This window comes from Pavona decussata, unplaced genomic scaffold (genome assembly GCF_977016875.1).
Source record: "Pavona decussata unplaced genomic scaffold, jaPavDecu1.1 SCAFFOLD_120, whole genome shotgun sequence".
NCBI lineage: Eukaryota > Metazoa > Cnidaria > Anthozoa > Scleractinia > Agariciidae > Pavona > Pavona decussata.
Window position 1 is genome coordinate 382742 of NW_028145534.1, and position 23067 is coordinate 405808.

The following is a 23067-nucleotide window of genomic DNA, read 5'->3' on the forward strand; positions in this document are numbered from 1 at the left end:
CCCGGGGGGGGGGGGGGGGCATTAGTGGAGTATTTTTCGTCATTGCCCTTCTCCGAGGTCGGCATTGATCCATCCCAGGGCATTTGAAGGCACTGATAGAAATTACTGATGCATTACACCTACAAACTTGACATTTGATTATTTCCATATTTTCTCCGTCAGAGAGAACACTCCAACCATTTGAATTTTTTGAACAAATTCTGTGTTTAAATAACTTCTGCGTTTTTCATCAATGTAACTAACTTGGATGCTATTACGGCCGATTTTGAGAAATCCTAAACCGACAGTTAAATAAATTACTACGCCAACTTTAAAAATCTATTCACTCTGATTGCAAGCCGTTATAACAGCGAATTACTGAAGTAAATAATTCATTATTGTAAGTTTTTATACCAAAATCTCATTTAGAATTCCATGAGAAGTTTTCGTTGGCTTAAAAGCAGAATCTTTTCCGTCTTTTTGTGATAAAGCGTGTCAAAAAAGAGCCGAAAAGACGTGTCTCGTAGGCGATGGCTTGAATATCAGTTTATCGGCTCTAAACAGTCCATTTCCAGTTTTAGTTGTTTCTTGCCTCCCCTTCCAAACGAGGATGGTGCAAAACCTTTGATATTGGACTTCTCTCTCCAAAAGGCTTGCAAAAACCTCCTTTTATGTTTAAGGTTTTGCAACTTGCCTGAAACTTTTTAGGACAAAAATTAAAAAAAAAACTTTGCGTGGCGTAATGTATCTGCGGTGAAAATTTTTCTGGAGTTTTCTTTTAATTTTTAAAACAGTTTAAGTTTTTTTTGATATGAAAGTGTTTTTGTCGCCTGAATTGTATGTGAAAGAGCGGCTTTCATTTGAGGGTCGTAAAACCAACGCCAAAGCAATGACTCAGGCCAATCACAACAGACTTAAACAACACAATGAGCCAATCAGAATCCGAAGTAAATGCACGCAGCCGGCGCTAAGCGCGGGAAAACGCGTCCAATGAAGTCACGATTGGGTCTGGTTTTGCTTCTCATTGGTTGGAAAGTGGCGCGAGTTTTGTTAACCAATCTTAGGGCGTAAAGGAAAACGAAAGCAAACTCGAAATTTCTTTCGGCACTCAACTGAAAACCGCTCTTTTTATTTGGTGGTTTACATATTTTAGTAAGCTTTTGAAGAAAATATTTTGCATTTATGATTTTGGAAAAAGCTCTTCCTACACAATTTGCAGTACATAACACCGCAAAAATTTCATGCCATTAGGTATTTAAGGACGGTGCCTACTAATACCGAAGTATTTTTGTGCGGTCTATGACTATGCGGGAAAAGCAGATCTTAGCAAGGCCTATTGGAATCCAAAAAGAAAATTGGGGGTAACCACGCATTTTTCAGAGATAATTAAGCAACAAAATCTCTAAAAAGCGCCAAAATATAAAGCAATGTATGGGATTTTTATCTAAATTGAAGCTTAATTTTCTCTGAAAAATGCATGGTTACCCCCAATTTTCTTTTGAGATACCAAAGGCATTTGGTAAGTTCTGCTTTCCCCGTATAGTTTTAAACCGCGCAAAAATATTCCTGTATTGGTAGGCACCACCCATAGGAAACCAGAGTGTCTCGCGATGCGCAGAACGTATGCGCAGTAACAATAGTAGGCACCGTCCTTAAGTTATCTAATTATGTTTACAAACGCCTACGCCAAACGCCCGAAGATCTAAATAATACTTGTCAAGTTTCGCAATATTCCAATCGTTCCTCTTTCTTTATATATTTCCCGGCAGCCCCAGCGGGCGTCACTACAGCATCAGCTTTCCTCAAGGATCGTAATTTACGAGTTTTAGGCTTGATGTATTTTTTAGAAACCAGTGTTTCGAGACTTGTAGCAGATTGAAACCGGTCTTGTTCAATACTTGTGCTCGAAGAAGCAAATACTTTAGCCACATCCAGTCTCCTATCTGATTCTGGAGTTCCGGGCGTGATGGTAATCTCCGGGGCTTCTACGATTGAATCCGGCCGAGAATGTTCAGAAGACTGGGCATCAGGTAGAGAATGTTCTGACGTATTCCATCTAATACTCGTTCGATTAAAATCACCGCCTTGATTCACATACCCAACACCACCAACATGTGCAATGGTTGCAGTCAGTCGAACAAGGCAAGAATGGACTTTGTCCTTGTTGCGAGTTTTTCCATATGCGTAATAAGTTCCCTGCGAATCGAGGACGCTTTTAGCGAATAAAACAGCGACTACCGTTAACATGATGACAGAGCAGGCCATCGGTATCCCAATCAATATTCCGAGCTCGGTGGCTCTAGAGTAGGGTAAACTGGCAATGCTATCTGTACAGGAAAAAGAAAAAAAGTTAACTTTTAATAAACTGGACCGATTGAAAACGTGGAAAATGCCAAGTTTTAGCGTTGGGTTCTGTTGTTCAACCAGGATTATGCTGTCTACGATTGGCTTCGATTCAACTTTGAAGCTTCAATTTCTCTTGTGAAGGTAAGACCATGAGACACCCTTTAAACAAGTCTCTATTTGACAGTCTAGCGATTATTATAAGTTGCCGGCTTATTTTTCGCCTTTGTGAGACGGAAAATAATGCATAAAAATTCATCTTTAGAACCCAACAATGAAACAGGGGAGGGGAGGGAAGTGAAGGCAAGGTAAAAAAGTGGCAACCTTCCCAAGGGAATTGACGAGGATTACAGTTTTACCACTTAAAGTCAACATCCTCTGAAATTGTAAACATACACTTCAGAACACAAATCAACACTAAAATAGTTTAAAGACACCTTAGTTTTTCAAACAGAGGCTACAGTACAGCTGCTTTAGAAATTGCTCCATAGCACACTCAAAATCAAAGATTTATCTTTCAAATTAATCAGCTATACTTGATTTTCATAACAACTGATTAACAGAACTAACACTGATGGATGCCATTCGGCGGCCAACAATCGCGTAACCAGGCTCTTTGGCCAGCGATTGGTCGCCGGAGAGACTCTGGGTAATGGAATTTTTTTACCGCAGGATTTCTGCCTTAAAAGTAGGTGAAAGGCAGATCCGTTATGGGACAGCCAATCAAAATAATTAAATTTTTCGATTTTTCCAGAGCCTGGAGGCTCCAGGCAACAAACCGCTGTCCAAAGCACCTGAGGACTCTGCATACGAGGTTGAGAGTCCACTTGACAAATTTTTGAACATCTTTTGAAATTTTTCAGAAGACTTTCAGCTGGGCAATCAAATATCTTTAAACATCTGTGGGAGCCAAAGTTCTAGATATCCACTTTTGCATCCCGAGATTCTGTCTATCACAGTTACATTATTTGATTATATTGGCCATTTTATTGATTAAACAACAATCTTGGAATTTAAACTCCTTGTTTACTCAGCAGTAATTAGGCTAAAAAAACCCCTTAATATTTGCCTTTATTTTAATAACCCTACGTTTGAGCGTTTCTGAAATTTTTGCCAGACCAAACTTACCCTTTTTACAGACGTAAGGTAGTTTTTGTGTGCATGACGTGTCTTCCCACCATCCTTTGTGAATCATTTGCACGCATGCGCCTGTCTGATCTGGCTCTCCTGGTGCCCAGTTCTCATAATTAAGCGGTTTATTATCAACCCAGTGGAGCCTGGAATCAGATGAAAGTCTTTCCATTCCAAGCCAAACTCGAACCTTTCCAGGTTGGCCAATAAAAGTCTGAACCCAATTGAAAATTAAATCATTCTCTTCTTTGCTTGCTATCGATATCAGATGCGCTGAATGGATAGTACAAAATCTTTCAGCATGATTGAACACTTTTGCATCTTTTACTATTCTGTAACAAAGACTTCCATCGTGAATCCACTCTTCATCGCAGACTCCTGCAAAGGGAAAATAAAGAAATGGACCCATAAAAAAAGACAGTGCAAAAAAAAAAAAAAAAAAGAAAAAAAGAAAGAAAAGAAAAGAAAAGAAAAGAAAAGAAAGAAAGAAAAGAAATGGCGCAATACCGCACCTTCTAAACTTCAAAGGGTGTCAACTTCAAATTTTGGAGTAACGTAACGGAAAAATAGGACACTTTTTCTTATTCAGATCGCAGTTTGTCAATCCTAAGCGAAATCAGACTGTACGTGTCGAGTGAGTGGCAAGCGAGTCCTTGCACTGTTTATCCAGGCTTTGATCAGTTGCAAAATATTGACGGCTGACTAATCTGTAATGGCGGAGATGGCGAAAAAACAAATAAGCAAAAATGGCTATAGAACAACTGAAATATGTTATATCTATATTTCAGTAATTCTAACCATTTTATTTATTGCCACCTCCGCCGTTAGGATCAGTCTGTCGTCTATGTTTTGTATTTGAAATAATTTACTGATCCAGGTCTACAAGAGATCCGGCACCACTCATTAGTTTGTCCTGTGGTCTTTCTGATTTTAAGTATTTTTTTATCAGCTCATCAGTGCTTTTGTCAAATCTTGGGAATGGCTCGTGGGGTCCAGGCTCCTCTTTCAAAACTGAACTTGGATAACTTGATTACTCTGTGTTTAAAATAAGCAAATGTATTCATACTAAAAAGAGAAATATCGGAGGCACTGGGCGCTTACCATTTACATGGAAAAACCGGAAATTCCAATTGGAAAATCAAATGGTACGCATTATTCTATTTGGAGTACTTCTGAAATTATGGACTTCTGGTCAAAGTGATGCATTTTTATTACTCCTTTTGGGATTTACAGCGGACGTTCATACATTTTGCATGTTATCCATCTTCTGTCAAGACAAGCTAAATCATTTCGTATTTATGCCGAAAATTTACATCCGGGTGGTTTGCGTAAATGGTAAGCACCCACTGTTTACCCTACGGCAGGAAACTTTATCTAGTGTTTTGAATTTGCTGAAGCTGAAAGATAATTCTTCGCTTCACGAACCTGAAGTCGGATAAACTGGGAATAGCATTGGAGAGAATTTGCCTTCAGTTGATACAGTGGCGTCTTTCGATAGAGTAATATTCAGCTTCACATTGAGGTTTTAGATGACACGAGCAAGGGAAAGTGAATAAAAAACATTTCTTCATTTCTGTTGTTTGCGATAGAAGCCCATTACATTATATTGTATTGACAAAATTGACGCAGTGCTTTGATATTAAAAGACTGCTTCGAAATAAATTTCAAGCTAATAGCGGAAAATAAATATAATGACGATAACTTGAGGGTCACGTGATCACATGTGTGTGTGGTAAGGTTCACCTTTGTCTAATTCCCAGGCCATCTTGTTTCGCCGCGGTCAGGTTAGACTAAGATTCCATCCTACGTGTATTTTAAAATAAGATCGACAGCGTTTTCAAACTGGCTCTTCTCTAACTTATGTTTACAACATCGCTTTACGTCATCTCCCCCTCAGGGAAATTGATAACATGAGGGAATTGTTCTCCTGCTCATTTCCTATCACCAAACCATTCCGCGTTTGTAATGGGAAATTTCATCAACGTAAATTTAAGCGTTGACATTTTCCGCGTATGCTTAGTGCTCCTAGAGGACAATAACGGATGCCGCTAGGACTCGAAGTTGTTGATAAATTAGCATATCTATATTTTTTTCTGATAATGTTAACCTAAGTATTAAGTTTTTCATTGAACTGATCACTGAAACTTTGGACATTCAACTCGACGTTAATTACTTTTTAACATATTTTAATAAAATGAATGTAGTTTTAAGATGCGTTTGAGTGAAAGAAAGTTGTTTGGGCCGTATTTTCTTTACATCCAGTTTTCAATCCAAAACAGTCATCACTGATATAAACATTTATTATTAGCTGCAAACAAGAGATGACACCCCAGGGTACGTTTGTTCCATTTTAACTGAAGAGTGATGATCTAACCAGAAAAATGAATGATTTCCCCTACTAAACGGCTTAAATCGCTAGCCAGTTCAGTTTTGTGGCGATGAAAATAGCGATGGACCCGATCTATTGTACTCAGTGCCATGATGAAAATTAGACGGCGCGCCGCAAATGATAAAACCATCACAACAACAAATGTTTTATCTTACCTTGTAGATGCGCTAGCTTTGTGTTGGTGACAGGCATGTTTATTTCAAAATTTGTTGTTTGTGAAGAAGTCTTAGTTCCTTGTGACTCTGTAACACTTGCGTTTAGCGTTCTAGCGAGGTATTCATTCGTGATACTTGATTGAAAACTTGCAATTGATGGCGTATCTCTATGTAAGCTACCCGCTGCACTTGATAGCGAAGGCGTCGGCGAAGCAGTCGCGCTGGAAATCTCCAAGTGTAAAATAGCCGTTGCTAATAATTGCAACTCCAAGGTATAGTTCTTTTTGATCAGCAAATGGATGAGAAATACAAGCATTACTTTTAAGAGCACGTTTTCGAAGTGAAGACGTGAAACTAGCTTGGATCCTTGAAGAACTGTTTTTGATCCTTGTATGACAAGTTGAGAGAGTAATTGAAAACCTGACGTCAGACTATTGATGCCAAAACCTGAAAGAAAAATATAATAGAATGGTAATTTTTAGGTATCGTTAATTGCGATGACATAAAAGTATATTTATACATTGTCCAGCCGGTATGCTCTAAGATATGTTTTCCTGAGTTTCGTAAGGAATTCTCATTTTGGGCAGAGAAATTCTTTATTTTCCTACAATTAGACTACTTTCTGGCTTTATGAAGCATTTATCATCATAGATTCGGCTGGCAAGGAAGTCGCGTCCGTGTTATTGAATTTTGTTTGTACCCTTAGGCATTAGAATAATGGGAGTGTACAGACAAAACAATCTATACACAGATCGGCCTCCACAAAGAAGCGAGTCAGATACAGAACAATTTTAATATTCAATTTTTCCTTTTAAACAATTACAGCGATAGATGTTTGCCAGATATTGAACTCAAATAAAGTTAACGAACTCGATAAAACTGTAAAGGAATAGAACGTAAGCGTCATATTTATTACAGATTTTTATCGATAAAACGAAAGCTCCGAGTACGAGAGCAATTAACCATTAATGAGGATGATATGGAAACCTAACTTCTCTGCCAGTGCCATGTTGGCGCCGCTTTTCTTCTCGTATCTTGTCGAGGCCGCCAGATTATAATTACTATCGTTTGCCCCAACTTTGAATTGGTGTATTAAGTCTCGCGATGTGAGAGCACAATGTAATTCAGTAAAGTTGTTCCGATGATGTTGCAAGTTGACGATATTTGAATGAAACACAACACATTTCCTTTATTTTTAATTATTTAATTATTATTTTTTTTAGTAGTCAACGCATCCGTACTTCAAAGTCATTTTCCTGTGAGAATTCTACATAGCTTAAAACAACACATTACGCCTTATGAGATGAGGCCAAGCAGCATTACACATGCGCAGACCGATCGATCACGTGGAGTCATTCAGATTTATCTGAAACGAGCTTGATCGATCAAGTATCCGAGGTCTCCCTTGAATTGTAAAGCTGGTGGAAGATTTGTTCCTCCTAAACGGAAATCGAATTACCAGAGCCAGATTTGGCTCTCAACTTTAGCGAGCTGGTGTTTGTCTTGGAGGAAAAAAAATTACTGAAGATACCCACGTGTCTGTCTCGTGAGATGTTCGGCGCATGCACGTGCTAGTATTTGAAATTACGTTACTCTTGAATAAAGGAAGGACTACTTGGACAAACAGCAGCAAGATCGGAAGCCGGATCTTTGTGTAGATCAGGATCAGCAATATTGAATAAAACGCAAAACGAAATGCAATGCAGGTGATCTGACAGCTAAAAATGGTAACTTTGTTGCCCAATCAGAAAAACTAACCTTCTTCAGGGCTGCAAAAAGCTAAGTAAAAATGGAAAAAAACCGATTGCAATATTTTATTTATAATGGCTTTTGTACACGTTTCTGCTTTCTATGTTTGTGAACTAATCATATTTCATCTTTTCATTGCTATCATTTTAAATATTGTAACCGTTGATTTCCATTTTTACTTAACTTTTTGCAGCCCCTGAAGAAAGTTAATTTTAATCTAACCGAAATATCGGGCAATAAAATTACACTTTTTAGTTGTCCGATCAGCATTTGTTTTTACGTTTTGAAATTACGGACCACCTTATGACGTTATTTCAATGACGCTATTTCATCATAACGCCACTTCTTCAAACGTCATGTCATGTATACAGACCAGAGTATCCACAAACGGAAACAATTTTAAGACAAAAATTTTCGGCTTTTCCGCAAAGCAAGTTTAGGACACAACAAACGTAAACAATGTTTCTTGCCGTTGGAAATAATGTCTAATAAAAAGCTGTTACTATTTTGGTTCAATTTTTCACATTCCCAGACTAAAAAAGTTAAGCTTCTTGTCACCAAGAGCTTGTCGCCAAGAGTCTGAGAGTGATATCATAATCATATGCCGCCGGGCGAACTGCTACCACACATCAAAAACAAAATTCAATTTGTTGTTGTCCTTGTTGGCCCCAGAAAATGTTCAACTAGATATCATTGGGTGATATCGGTCAGTCCAAATGTCTCTGCTAGCTAGAACTACAATCAAAGAAACTTGACGCTGTATACATATGCATGTATAAACCTACCAACAAATGGTGCCAAAGCTGAAGACTTGAAGCAAAATTATGCCTGCGCCACGGTGCAATAATTAATGTGGCCGAGTTAGATTGACGTCATTTGGGTTTATCGCTGGGCAACGGCTTTTTATCTAAATTCAAATAAGTTTACTGTAAATCATGTACATTTTAAGTTAGATTATATTTTGGCTTACCTTCTCTGAAGTGAGTTTCGTAACGCATCAAGTTGTGTAGTGTCTCGTGATATTGGCTCTGACCTTGATTTCCGTTCTTGGATTTTCCATCCAGAAAACAACAACTACAAATGAGTCAGAAAATACTAAATGTGAGTGAATAGTTCCGACTAAAAAAATGTTTTTCCTTTCACTCCCGTCGCCGCGGCTTTTTTGCTTTCTAACTAACAGATATCACTGGCTTTAAAAGTTTAAAAATTAAACTCAGCGTTAAAATAAACAACGTGTGACCTTGCAACCCCAGCGAAATCCTGCCGAAGCACGATCAAACGTTCTTCAATAAACTTGAGCCATTGCCAGTTTAAAAACAAACAGTTTACCGCGCGTTACACCCCAGGAATTTCTCCTATGAAGTGTAAAAGAAGAGTGTAGGCAGAGTCGTGATTTCTGCAATGATTTCAAGGATTTCTCGTCGAGTATTTCTTGAGTCTAACTCGAGGAAGCAGAAACATAACTCCAATGAATAAGGTTTCAAGTTGGCTTGGGTAGGTCAATTGTGGGTGGCTCTTTCCTGCCCAAAATGAAAACTGTAAATTAAATATTAGTTTAATGATGACATGAAACAGATTAAGTAACAAACAACGAAGACTAGACGCTGGAAGTCATGCCAGTCCATTCTCAGTGCAAATACACTGACACCTTCATTTTCCGAACGTGTTTTCGGCTGTCTTTGTTTCCAAATAATCTTATCGAACCCCCGATCGAACCTCGGAACCTCTTAGCTACATAAACTTGATTTTGATCAGGCTGAATCATTGTGTGTCTCAATTCAGATTGCAAACGAACAGCATACTGCTCACATTTTTTGGCAGCTTGTTGTGCGAGCTCTAGAAAGAGCTGTCTCTCGAAAGTCTAAACTATTTTCTGTGCACGCACAAAACAAAAATGCAGTTTTGATTGATTTTAAAAGCTAAATTGTAAAATTTTACTAATTTTATGCAATGTACGGGCCAAGTTTTCAACAAAAATTACCAATAATTGATAAAAAAAAAAAAGAGAGAAGTTGAAAAAATGAGTTATTTATCGAGTCTGGTAAATTCTGGGCCGTCCAGCTAATAGTTGTACAAATGACCCATTATTAGCTAGCGTGTAGTTAAGGAACTTTTCAAAAATTTGGTTTTCTCTTTTCGAGTATGCCTTTGTCAGTTACTGAAAATACATCTATAATTTGTTCACCGGGATTAAAACATTTCTTTCTGTTATTTATATGTACTGTAATGGGATTCCTTCTCAGCTGGCCCCAATTTTCTCTTCACGATGCTGGCCGAATTGTTTGAACAGCTTTCGGGCGAAAAAATGGGGCCTCTGATTGCGTCCGTAGTCCGTATAATTCAAAGTTCGGTATATGTCAGTCTTTAGAACTGTCTGGAGTGCCTTTTAATACGGAAATGAGCAGGTTATGGACTTGCGCCTATAGCCTATGAAATAGCCTATGACAAAAATTATTTTGCTGTTTTGCATTGAAAAGGAAGACGACATTAAAGTTGCGTTCGGTTGACCGTGTTCCGGAATAAGAATTAGCGGAACAGCTGTTAGATTTCAGTCTCTTTTAAGTAAATTTGGGAAGCCATTTCTGTAAACAATTCGCTGACAAATGATAATTTAAGAGCGATTTTGTACTCCAGTAACTCCAGAAACCTCTTATGAGAGATTTCTTATATAATTATTGTAGGTATATTCGGAATAGGGTCAATCAAACGCACCATAAGGCTACTCCAAAGGTTCCCAGGGCAACAATATATTTTGTTTAGCCCGGACATGCATACAGCGCAGCTCCAATCGAACTTCCGAGACTTCAATACCATTCCTGCACGGGCCCGTATCTTGAAATTCGCAATAACTTTTCGGCCCAGAAATTAAGAGTCAGATTTTTTTTTCAAATCCATTTTTTATCGATTGGTGTCAAGTTTACGTCTTAGCTTACTCAGTTTATTCGATGAAATTGTAAGAATTCTAGACTTAAACCTTAAACCTTAAGGAATAATGAATTTCAGTTGAGGAACCTTGCACATATAAAATTCGAGCCCGGTAGGTCAACGGGACACGAGAAACAGGCCCCCAATTAGCCGTAAAGAATAGTTGAATTTACCGGCCACAGCGGCAGCAATGCATGAATGAAAATTTTATTTAGTTATTTATTTATTTATTTCATTATTTGGCTATATACATCATCTTACTAACACACCTCACATCCACATTGTTGAAGCGCCGTTTCATCGGAGGTAAGTGCCGCTGACCGGGTACTATATTTGGAGTCATATCCGGTACCCTCTGATGTAGGTGCCAGGAAAGAATGTCTACTAAAGACCCCAACACGAGGATCGCACTAATAGAGCTACGCATGGCTCCATGAATTCCTGACTCAAGAACAACATGAAGAAACTGAAAAAAAATGGGTTGAGTGCATCACGAAATTATAAGTATGAATTAACTAAGAGATATTTTCGTATATCTACGAGATGTGCTACACCTTGACCAGCCCGCATGCAGGGCGAGTCAAATTAGAAACAACAAACTAAAAAAAAAAAAAGAAAAAAGAAAAAATTCCATATACAATCCAAAACAGGCGAAAAGGAGATTGATCACCAAACATAAACTTTTATCATGAGTAACAAGAAAAGGATAGGGTAACATGTAACTTGTCGGGAGACGGGAGCGCAGTAGCAAACTGTTTGTTTGTTTGTATGTCTGTAAAAATAACTGCCAAATAACTGTCAAAATTCCTGCGCGCTGATTGGCTCCTTGTTATTGTCTATAAGAACACAGACAAATAAATATGACGTCAGATGTAACGCGCCCGCTTTCTGAACTGAAAATAAAGCCAATTCCGCGTGACGACCGACGGCAGTTTTCTATGGTCTACAATCTTAAAGACCATGAAATGTCGTCATAAAACGTTAAAAACTCAAGTGGAACCACGAGCCGCAGGCGAGTGCTTCCACTGCCAGGAGTATAGAGCAAAGAAAACTGTCAGCGAATCACGATTTGTCAAGTACAAAATAGTATAGTACCGCAAACCAGTCGACAGTGTTTTTCCTGAGCTCTGATTGGCTACTAAATCTCCGGATACTAGTATTTACTGTTCATCTCACAGTATTGTTCTGAATTTCGCGCGACTTCTTTCACTGAATTGGCAGAAATAAATGACAAATTAGGGCTGGCTATCGACTGGTTTGGCATATACTAAAACAATTATCCACCTCAATGCGATGAATAATTGGTAAATATTGGTACAACTCCGCAACATGTTAGTACACTTTTTGCGAGTAATTTCGAAATGTTTGGCTAGGTGGAGTTATGCACAAGACACGTGACATACTTTACTAAAAGTTACAATCTGGTGATTGGTAGTATTTTACACATCTCAAAGTAAACGAACGCCAGTCTATTGCGGCATTCAACCGAGCGGAATTTATGTGTCACTCAAACCCGACGATTATGACATTTCCCTTAAGGGAAAATCAATAACTGTAAATCCCGCTTTTTAATCAAAGATAATCATTCACCAGACATATTTTCACCGGAACGAATATTAAGTATTTGAAAAAAAAAAGCATAAATATGTTAAACTTTTGCAACATTTCTGAGTGTTGCTATAAATATTAGTTCCTCAAAACATTTCCGTATTATATCCAAACAGTTGACAACTAAAATGTGCGTATAACGTAATAAGCAACAATAACATGGCAAGGAATGTATAAGGATTAATCGAATCTTAAAATCTTATCTCTTGTTCATTGTTACTGGTGAAAGGAAATTAACTCGGACGAGCCTTTAACTGCTAACAGAATGACTTTGAAACTTACTGCAATGTTACAGACCATAAATTTTGTGTTGGATAACAATATGGTGCCGAAATGAATCAAATATTAATGGCAGCCGTTTAGAGGTATGAGAAACTTATGGCACTAATAAAATTACGTACTATAGGCCGGATGAAATGAGGCGACGCATGACACACATGTTGCCTCAAACGACAGTTTTGGTCTGATTGCGGGAAAAGCTTCGACGCGTTTCAAGCACTTGAGTAAAGCAACAATTGCTAAGTTAGATTTGGTACTGACATTTAGAACACATTCCTGCAAAACAAACCGTGCTTCGAATAAAACAATACCAAATATTGCATACCTAGGTAAAGTGAAGGCTTCTTTTCCAATATGAGCCGGTCAAATATGGAGTGTTGTGGACTCCTGTGATGAACTTATCTTCGGCAGAAACCTTTGCATCCGCAATGAAGTCATAAACTAAAAAAGTATGTAAAAGGTTTTGATCGAACAATGAACAAATGCCTAACGCATCCAATGTCTATTGTCTTGATAACTCTATTAATATTTGCATAAGAAAGAGACCTGGAAATAGCTTCAAGAAAATGATGGTCGATCAAAAACACCAAAGAAACTCGATTAAAATATTTGGTGATTCATTCCTGATAATTGATTGCCTTTCTTTTCATGCCTTTTCAGCCGGAGATCTAAAAGATGCATTACTCTTGTAGAAACGCGTTTGAACAAAAACTTTAATTATATATATTGTTGTTAAAACATGACATCTGCAAAAAAATATATGTATAATAATGAAAAAAGTTGTCTTTCGAATTGTCGCTAAGTTCTGTAGCAAATGCTGGTTGTAAGTAACTGCATTAAACAATTTGCATGCAAATAAATTTATTCAGCCGGGAAAAAGCTAGAATGGAGTTCAAATAAAATGTAGAAAGTTTAAAACTTTCGCAGTTCTTAATTTAATCATATTTCCCAACCAATCAGGGCTTAAACATAAATCATAACAATTCTGACTGCAAGCAACTGCTATGAATAAATCGAAGAAGTTGTTTGACTTTCAGTAGCGTAATTAAATTTAAAGGTATTAAAAAAAACATAATATTTTTTTAAAGCTACTGAAACAGAACACAGTCGTGTCGTGAAATAAATTCTTGGTTATTAGTACTAATAAACCTGGTTTATTAGTACGATTACGAAAAAATATTTTGTTTCGAAAGTAAAATGTGAAATGTTTTAGAAAAAACCTTTTGGAAAACACCACTTTTCTAAGAAAAAAGAAAAACATTCAAATGAAAATTTGCTTGACACATTTACGTAAACTCGTTTATTGTTTTCGCGTGCACTCGAATTCCATAATTTCACGACGAAAACAAAGCGGCTACACTTCAGGTTTATCGATGATCAGCCAATATTCAAAAGAATTGTCCCTTAGGTGCACAACAGTATTAACAAGTATTAAACATTGAAAACCTCTTTGTTGGAGGTCTACAAATGGACACTCTAAAATAGGCAGTCCTCAATAACTGATTTGCTTAATTTCTTGTCGAACGAGTCTGCCCTAAATTCTTTTTCTAGTGCTATACCAACTTATTCATGGCTGAAAGAAATAATTCATGATCAAGATAAACGATTGAAGCAGTTATTAATCATTCAAAGCAATAGGACTAAGCAATTTTTTCACAAAACCGTAGATAATTGTCCGTGGCTAGGTTAAATTTCTATTGATTTAAACAAATCGACCTTTTTGCTTTTTCATAGTGCCGGAAGAAACTCGAAAATAACTGAGCAGATAGATCGAAATAAAATTAAATAAGATTAAGATTATCGTTATTTAAGTGATTGGATTATCTCTGAAGTTGATAATTACTCTGTGTTTATCATGATTGATAATTGCTAGCAGCTAATATACGTTAAACGGTTTCATATCCATCATGATGTAATTTCGTAACTTTAATCATACTAGTTCTGAGAATAATCTTACTTCTACACTCTCACGAGCTGGTTTTGTAATCTTCGTATGAAACAATTGCATAACAATAAAAACAACACCTTTCATAATAATAAAAATCAAGTTTCGCAGTCTTCTTTTTAATACAACTGAATACAAACCGCGGAAAAAATCCTCGCATGATCAGTCTACATACTCTCCAAACTTTGAAGCATACTTAAAGGTTTGGTGTTGGTAAATGAAATAATACTGAACTGTCAGTACAAGTGTCAAAAGATTGTACGTGATCATAAGTAAAAAGAAACGAAGATGGCTGCATTAATTAATTCAATTTTGAAAAATTCTTATTATTTTTGCTTATAGTAATCATGGTTTATACATTTTTAATTGTAATCAATGGAATTGAAATAGTACTGGGAGCCCAAACACAATATTACGACCTTCTTCTTCTTTTATGCATAGTACTTTTATAAAGTTGAGTTTTTATATTTTATATTAATTTCTTGCACGTGGCCACAGAAATCGGCAACACTGCTGTGGTGTACGTGTTCTTTGCAATTATTTTGTTGGTGATTCAAATAAATCCTAAATAAATGCATTCCAGCTGTTTCAGTGACTCTTTGATTGCCAAAAGTCACATTTTTACCAAGAATGCCAACCTAAAATTAATATTCCAGTGTTGTTTAAACTTACTCTAGTAGTGAATTGAAACTATTTAAGTGTCAGTTGTAAATGGTTGCAACTTAAAAAAGGGGCAACGTTTTCAAATCCTCCCGATTAGTGCCGTGAAAAATTCGCTGAAAGCTCATTAAGTTTTGCTCTTACTTCAAGAATTCGCTAGATCGGCTTGAACTCTTACTTTTGATATTATATCAGGAGGGGTACATATTCACAGTTTCATAATAATTTTGACGAAATACCATCAAAATCCCTGTTAAGGGTGTCTTACCCATTGAATACTGTACATTTCGTGACTGCATTTTTTTTATTTAGTTTGGCCATTTATCCTCGTTGATTAGTCGATTTTAACTAATCAAGCTCCACTCCTTTGAGCTGCGCAACATGATTAAATTTCATCACACAATAAATTCTGTGCAAACTTTAGTTATTCAAATTTTCCTTCCAACACATTATCAATTGTTTCACTCTGTGAGACTAACACCATTTGGCATCCCGCAGAGAGAAATGTTAAGTGATAATTATCCAGAATTGTTCGGAAACGTCAGAAGCAATTTTAAACAAATTAAGACGAATTTCAAGCCCACATGAAGATGAAGTTACATGATTTTTCTTTATAAAAAATATTCCTAATCATATGTTGGGTCACAGCGATAGTTACTCAAACGCTGTAGATATTGCATCTGGTGAAACAAATGCAAATAGTCTTTACGTAAATACTCAAATTCAAAGAAATCTCATTACCCGTACTTTGATTCAACAATGTTCTTGATGTGCTTGTTAAGTTTGATTTATGATGCATTATTTAAAACTTTGAGTATGATATTACCGAGATCATACTCAAACATTTTCGTCTTTGTACGATCTGGAACTGTAAACGATGATCGCGAAACGAAACATATTAAAAAATTCATGTAAACGACTGCGTAGCATCTTGTATCTATGGTTTTAATTACGTCAAAAACTTTCATGAAAGAATCTACTTCTCTCTTACCCTAAAGTGACCAGCTTGAATTCAATAAATGTGTACAAGTAATGCAAAGACTGGCATTAACACTAATACATCGAATTTAGAACAAAATAGCAGAAGTATTGATGAAAGCATATGCTCATTGAATTTGCAAAGTAGTACGCAGAAAAATGACAATAGCAAAGCAAACAAATAATGGATGCTCTTTGGGAGAACACTCGCTGTAAGGTTCTTCGTTCGAGTTGTCATTACTTAAGATACAAAACCGCATGAAAGCAATTATAAAGTTTCTGAAACAGCAATTAAAGAGTTTGACACCGTCCAAGTGCAATCTCGAAGCACACGAATTATAAATTACCCACAAGCAAATATACGGCATAGAGGAGCTAGAGTCATGGTGTGCGAACATATGGCTTCAGTACTTAAAGAGTTATCATGGTGTTTTCCTAGCTATTTCTTACATTAATTTATCGCTAGTTTTAATCAAGTCGCTGCCGACAGGATTCCAAGTAACGTCCAAATGTGGGTATTATGTTAAAAAACAGGAGATCACTGAAGGGATTTGAAATTCTAATTTGTTTGAGTTGTCTCGATTGCTATATCGACATGCCACCTCTATACAATTAATTGAAATTCATCTAAGATGCTCGTTCTTAGGGAATATGTTTGACAAACAAACGAGCGCTTGTCGGTACCTTTTGCTATAGACTATTCACTTTAAAATCTCGTTACTTCCTAATCCTGTACATCATGAATGATATATACGTTGAAGTTCAGTTACCTTTGGCCTTACACTTATGCTGTGATTTCCATCCGTGACTTTCACACTGCCTCACTGAAGCGATCTATAGCGGCTGTTAAAACTAATATATTTCATGCTGTGCTACTCTCTTTGGCTGTTATTTCGAATTTCAATCAATCCATTTTTATGCGATAATAAGCTTCGAAGCCATTTGTTTGAAAGCGTTTCGCCTGAATGCGTTACTCAAACGCATTACGTCGACAAACTATTGATGCGAAGCGACTTGTGTCGTATACGTGGAGGGCCAAATGATTTCTTTTAAAAGATTAGAAGGTGTTAATCTGAACAAAAGCTTTTGAGTAGTGAATAGATGTGTCATTTCTGTGTTTACTTTGCTCATTTTCAAGGAGCTGCCCAATTCATGCAATCGGAAATCAAACATATGATTTAAAATTGATCATTCAATTCAATGAATTGGCGGAAAAAATAGAGTGAATGTTACTTTGATATAAAACAGCGACTAGATACAATATAAGGCAATGATGTTTTCCTTAAAAAAAATTCAAAGCGTTGTTAAAGTTACATTTAGAGGGCACTATTAGGTCAGTTTGCAAAATAGGATGATTCTAAAGATGTAATTAACGCCTTAAATCGCAAGTTTAAATTGCAGTCATATATCTTCTCTCCATCTCAGCGGCGAAAATAAATAAAGATAAAACAATGACCTTCACTGATTTTTTTTAAGACTCAAAGCAATGTTACAATAGACATCCCAGTGATTCATTGTTCAGTCGTAATTTCTAGATTTCTCGGGTTACGTAAATATAGATTATGGAAAACCGGACACAGCAATCATTTATATTCAGACATTTTAGTAAGGGAACTCAGTGATTTCAAGTAATAAGTCATGAAAAAAGTGACGAATATTATCAGAACTGAGCCCAAGTCTGAGCTAGTCGCTAAAAATGTAATTTTTCGGCGGCAGATTAAGTAGTAGAGGAAAATTGCGTCAGTAGCCAAAGAATTACAAAAACACAAAATCAAATTAAAGTTTGTGCGAACGAGATATCTTTGTGTAAACACGACGACTCGTTCTTCCGCTGTTGTGTCGAGTTTGCATCATTGCAAACTCTTACGAGTGTTTTCTATAAATTCCACAGATCCACGGTTTTCTTTATAAACTAGTAACCCATGAAAAATTATCCGTGTTTCCATAGGGTTTTTGAAACATGCCTATCGGCCATCCGCTCCGTCTTGCCGCATGTGAACTCACGTGCACTGCGGACTCGGCGCTAGGCGCAGTTCCTTAGAGATTAGGCACCACGTTTACGGCAAACGTGAGATTCACGTTTATACTTTCTTGAAAAAAATTAGTGCATTGATGAGAATGAGTTTGAATTTTTCTGCTGGTTTCATTTTCCTTAACTCACCTCGTCAAGTTTTTTTCGTTCGCATAAAAGTCAAAATTTATCAATAATAGACTGAGAGCAGTCGTCCTTTATTCCTCAGATCACGCTTGCAAAGTAGCGGTAAAATTATGCAAATTAGAATGCTTGGACCCAACGCGCGCTACAGAACAGACTGTGCGGAGTCTATATCAATTACAATTTGATCTGAATTGCGAGGGCGCCTAAATGTCCAGTTTATTTTACTTGCAATGACGTTTACTAACCTGTCGATCATATCAGCGCAATCATGATGCATACATGCACAGAGGCGGTAAAAAGACCCAAGTTTGTTTCACGAGTTTGAAAATCTTGAAACCAAGGCTTACCTCCAACCGTTTGTGTGGACTAGACTCTTTAAGGGCGATGTTTAAGGTTTTTTAAACTGATTAAAAAAGGTTTAAAAATGGTGGGGGAAATATTAACATGATGACCACGTATGCGAAGCTGTGTCTGAGTCGAATCTGAGGAAAGAATAAAGTTTCAAGGTAACAAAACTGCCCTCACAAGCCTCAAACAAACAAACAAAAAACAACAACGAAAAACACAGAACTAAAATGTACATCATTTTGACACTTTTCATTGTGTTTAAAAGGCCCTAAGAATCCGTATCTTTAGAATAAAGAAAGGATGATTTGATAACCGCCACCATCAAAAGACAGTCCACTAACACAGAACAAAGGATGGTAAGCCTGCACTGAAATAAACTGGACTAAACTGCTAAAGCCCCGTCTACACGTATGTTTTATCAATCGTTTGTAATGGAAAACAGAGATTTTTCAAAATGCAAGCTTTTGGTCCAGATCTATGTGTTTGCATTCAGGTTTTGGTATCCACACGTAAATGATTGCATTACTTTCAAGTGACTCCTATCGATGATCGGTCAGGTGATCGTAGAGTAAGATTCACGTTTTGATTTGTCTAGATTTGATTTGTTTGTAAGAACACGGACGCACGAATTACGACAATAACCGCAGAAAGTTCTCCAAACTCGTGACCAGGGCCCGCTCTCTTTCTACCTCGAGGGCCTTAAGAGAGCGGACCCTGAGAATGTGGTTGAAATTTCAAGTACCATAATTTGGCCAATCACAAACCTTGCTAGTCTTGCGACAGCCAATAGGCGCACTCTCTTGTTTTAGATCAAAAATGACGTGACAAAAACCAAATTTGCCGTCTCAAACTCCACACAAATCATCACTATGACGAGTTTTGAAAACATTATAATTTTGTACGGGATAACTGATATCATACCAGGTTTAAAACAAATAGATTGCATTTCGCCGTGCGTCTGTACTCTGATAACGCGCAGAGGACGCCACAACGTGATAAGAACATCAGTCGCTACGAGCCGTACGCCTTCATGTCCAGTCTTACCACTTAATATGTTCGTTATCAGGCGGCCAAATGGAATCTATATGCTAAGTTCGGTGCCTCCCAATAAAGATTTTTTTTTTAAGCAGTGCGGGAAAAGCAGATCCTAGCAAGGGATTTTGAAATTCAAAAAGAAAACTGGGAGTAACCACGCATTTTTTCAGAGATAATAAAACTGTTACAATAATAATTTTAAAAAAGCTTTAAAATACAAAACAATCGACGTATTTTTTTTTTTTTTTAATTGAAGCTTAATTATCTCTGAAAAATGCGTGGTTACCACCAATTTCCTATTTAGATGTCAATGTCAGTTACTAAGATCTTTCATAAACCGCGCAAAATATCTTTGGATTCGTAGGCAGAGTTCATGAGACCATTTCGAGATGCGCAGAACATATGTGAGGCACCTTCCCGCCCTAAAATACCGTAAAAAGTAACCGACTTCCGTGCAAATTATGTAATCGAGGCTAATGGTTGGAACATTTCTCATCTTATAACATTTATATACCGTATATTTTTTGTCACGCTTAGTGTTAAATTGCAGCAATTTAATTATTTTGAAAACGGGTTTACACGGTAGTTTCGCATACGTAGAAAGGGATGACAAAGTTGTGGCCTCCCTTTTATTTGTTGTTTCTGTTATTGTCGTTTTTTGGGGCTTGGAATTCCAACTGGGATTCAGTAATAATTGCTTTTCATTTTCGCCTTTGACAGCCATTGTGCAACAACATTACGTTCATGACGAATTTGTTGATCTTTGAACTGCGATTAAAATGCAGATTCGAACAGGTGAAAAGCAAAATATAAACAAGTTCTCAATTACAATCGCATGAAAACGCTTTTCTTTGTAAGATGTACCCTGAAAAAACTCTCTGTTTATCTTTGCGCGTTCAAGATATACAAGCGATATACCGGGAGACAGTCCTCGTATCTTCCCCCGATTTTATATCCGAAATGTTAACAGACATAGGAAAAGCCTAAAGTGATTCTTATCATTTGCATTTTCATTTCAGAGTTGAAATAAAAAAGTTAAAATATACTGGCGTGATTAAAAAGAAAAGTCGTAAAATAAAAGCATGATCTTTATGCATTAAAAATCGCCGGTGTTCTTGAAAGATTGTACCATCGCATATTTATTTAAATTTCTTTTCAGTGAATTATTGAGGTCTGCTCTTTTCTCCTTTTCTTCCTGTTTAGTATAATCTGAAATATTGAACACGCAAAGAAAACAACTGCATGTCGCACAGTTGCACTTAAAATATACTATGAACTAATCCCTCACTCCATTTCAAGGTTTAAAAATTTGCGGGAAAAGGTGTCGTGCTGAGTTTTAAGACATACACAACTTTGTGTACCATGAGAAGTTCTCGCCATAGAGAGTTATGCATAAATAAGAATTTTCAAAAAACTGTGCCATTAACTAGGATAAAAAAAGAGACTAAAAGAAATAAATTCGCGATACGTACTTACCGGCCGTGCAAGGTACACAGAAAAGCTCAGATTGTTGTTACTAAAACAAACACGCAACCTGCAGCGACCGTAAAGCAGTTCATTTGCGTTTCACACAAGTTCGCTTGAAACACAAGACCGGATGAAAAAGTCTTTCGCCTCAGTTTCACCGCGAATCTAATTGCTCAGTGTGTTGTTTAGAATTAGGGAACCCTAAATATTCTATAGGCGGATATCAAGCTTCCTTTGACGAAATAACCGCCCTAATAAACGCGATATGAAGTCTCGCGGATGAATAATGAAACTATAACACGACCGTCCGCTCAGGTCAAAGCTATTAAATTTACAAAGATATTTCCTCTTTGGTGTTAAGATTATCTCGGTTATTGTATTTAAATGCGTCTACTTCGAATGTATTCATAGAGATTGTCAAAATATGGGTTGTAAAAAGGAAACAGAGATCACATTTCATTAATATAGAAAGGGAAAAACTGAAAAGTTATATGAATGTGATATTTGAATTAACTTCGTTGACTGTCTTAACTATGAAGTACCCTTGAATAAAGAATATGTGTTATGATGAATAAACATTTTTATAGAAAAATTGCGACACAAGGCAATAAATCTTATTAAAATACGCCCGACTGCACGAAAACGGAATCAGAAGTGACACAAAAACAACAGAAACAAAATGGCATCACTATTCATTCGTTTGATTTGAACGCACAAAGTTAAGTTAGATGGCCTTGTTTGCCCACATGCACGCTTTAAAACATATTCAGGGTATTAGTAAAATCCTTTTGTTGCTGGATCCGGTAAAGAACAGAACGATATTGAAGAAAATCATCAATACTTCTAGTTCGGTGAAACATCTGCAGCTATGCAAATGACAATTGAGTTTCTTATCAGCTGCGCTGCCATGATCGTAAAGATAATTTTAACGAGGTAATGGTTAAGTTTCGCGTAGTGTGGTTTGCCGCATAAGAACTTTGGATAATCATCTAAAAAGTATACATCGTTTTCATTTTAATTTTATGCTTTTTCGATGCTTTAGAAGACGTTTTGTACATTCGCTTTTCAAACAAAAGCGATACGGAGAAGAAGACAGAGAAACGAAGCAATCTTTCTTCCAAGATACAATTTAAGCCTTGCACGAGAAAACTGTAAAACGTACAGCTTACAAATTAACAATCACAACTCCACGAATCAGGTCAGGCTAACCCAATCCTTGTCCCCAGGCCTTTGCAGGTACTGGCTGCAAGGATGAGACCGCTAACCATTTACTTTTGCGCCGCCACAATAGCTATCACGTGACCTTCTCTTCAACTGGACCCAGTGCCTACGATTTATCTTGGTTAGAAGTTAAACAATTAAAACCCGTGGTTCAAAGAGATTGTCAAAATATGAGTTGTAAAAAGGAAAAAGAGATCACATTTCATTAATATAGAAAGGGAAAAACTGAAAAGTTATATGAATGTGATATTTGAATTAACTTCGTTGACTGCCTTGACTATGAAGTACCCTTGAATAAAGAATATGTATTATGATGAATAAACATTTTTTTTTTTATTGCGACACAAGGCAATAAATCTTATTAAAATACGCCCGACTGCACGAAAACGGAATCAGAAGTGACAGAACAGAAACAAAATGGCATCACTATTCATTCGTTTGATTTGACTCTAGGGACAAGGACGAGTTGTCCGAAAACCGATTCAATATTAGAGAGATTTTGAAATGCGTTTACGGCAAACGTGAGATTCGCGTTGTGTTTTCTTGAAAACAATTAGTACACAGATCAGAATAGCGCAAAATAATTCTGACCTTTGATGCTAGCGCAAAACTACTCAATTTTACTAAGAAACTGAAAACAGCGAGCGGCAAATATAGCGTAAACATGGTCACGTGGTCACTCCTCACGTTTGCCGTA

At 36.9% G+C, this 23067-nt stretch overlaps 1 protein-coding gene across 5 annotated transcripts; it reads right to left on the reverse strand.

The window, feature by feature from the left end:
* Window positions 1-1231: 1231 nt before the first annotated feature.
* On the reverse strand, window positions 1232-23044 carry LOC146469675 (uncharacterized). 5 transcript variants are annotated; one of them, XM_085122988.1, is made up of 7 exons: window positions 21159-23044; window positions 12884-12999; window positions 10941-11137; window positions 8717-8820; window positions 5998-6444; window positions 3451-3831; window positions 1232-2306 (listed from the first exon to the last, which is right to left on the reverse strand). In XM_085122988.1, exons 3-7 carry the CDS (start codon window positions 11096-11098, stop codon window positions 1696-1698), a joined length of 1701 nt encoding a protein of 566 aa, XP_084979114.1. In that variant the 5' UTR covers window positions 11099-11137; window positions 12884-12999; window positions 21159-23044; the 3' UTR covers window positions 1232-1695. The 5 variants fall into 5 exon arrangements, with proteins under 5 accessions (XP_084979114.1, XP_084979113.1, XP_084979115.1 ...); XM_085122987.1 differs by lacking the exon at window positions 21159-23044 and adding an exon at window positions 16912-16959; XM_085122989.1 differs by lacking the exon at window positions 12884-12999.
* Window positions 23045-23067: the final 23 nt, after the last annotated feature.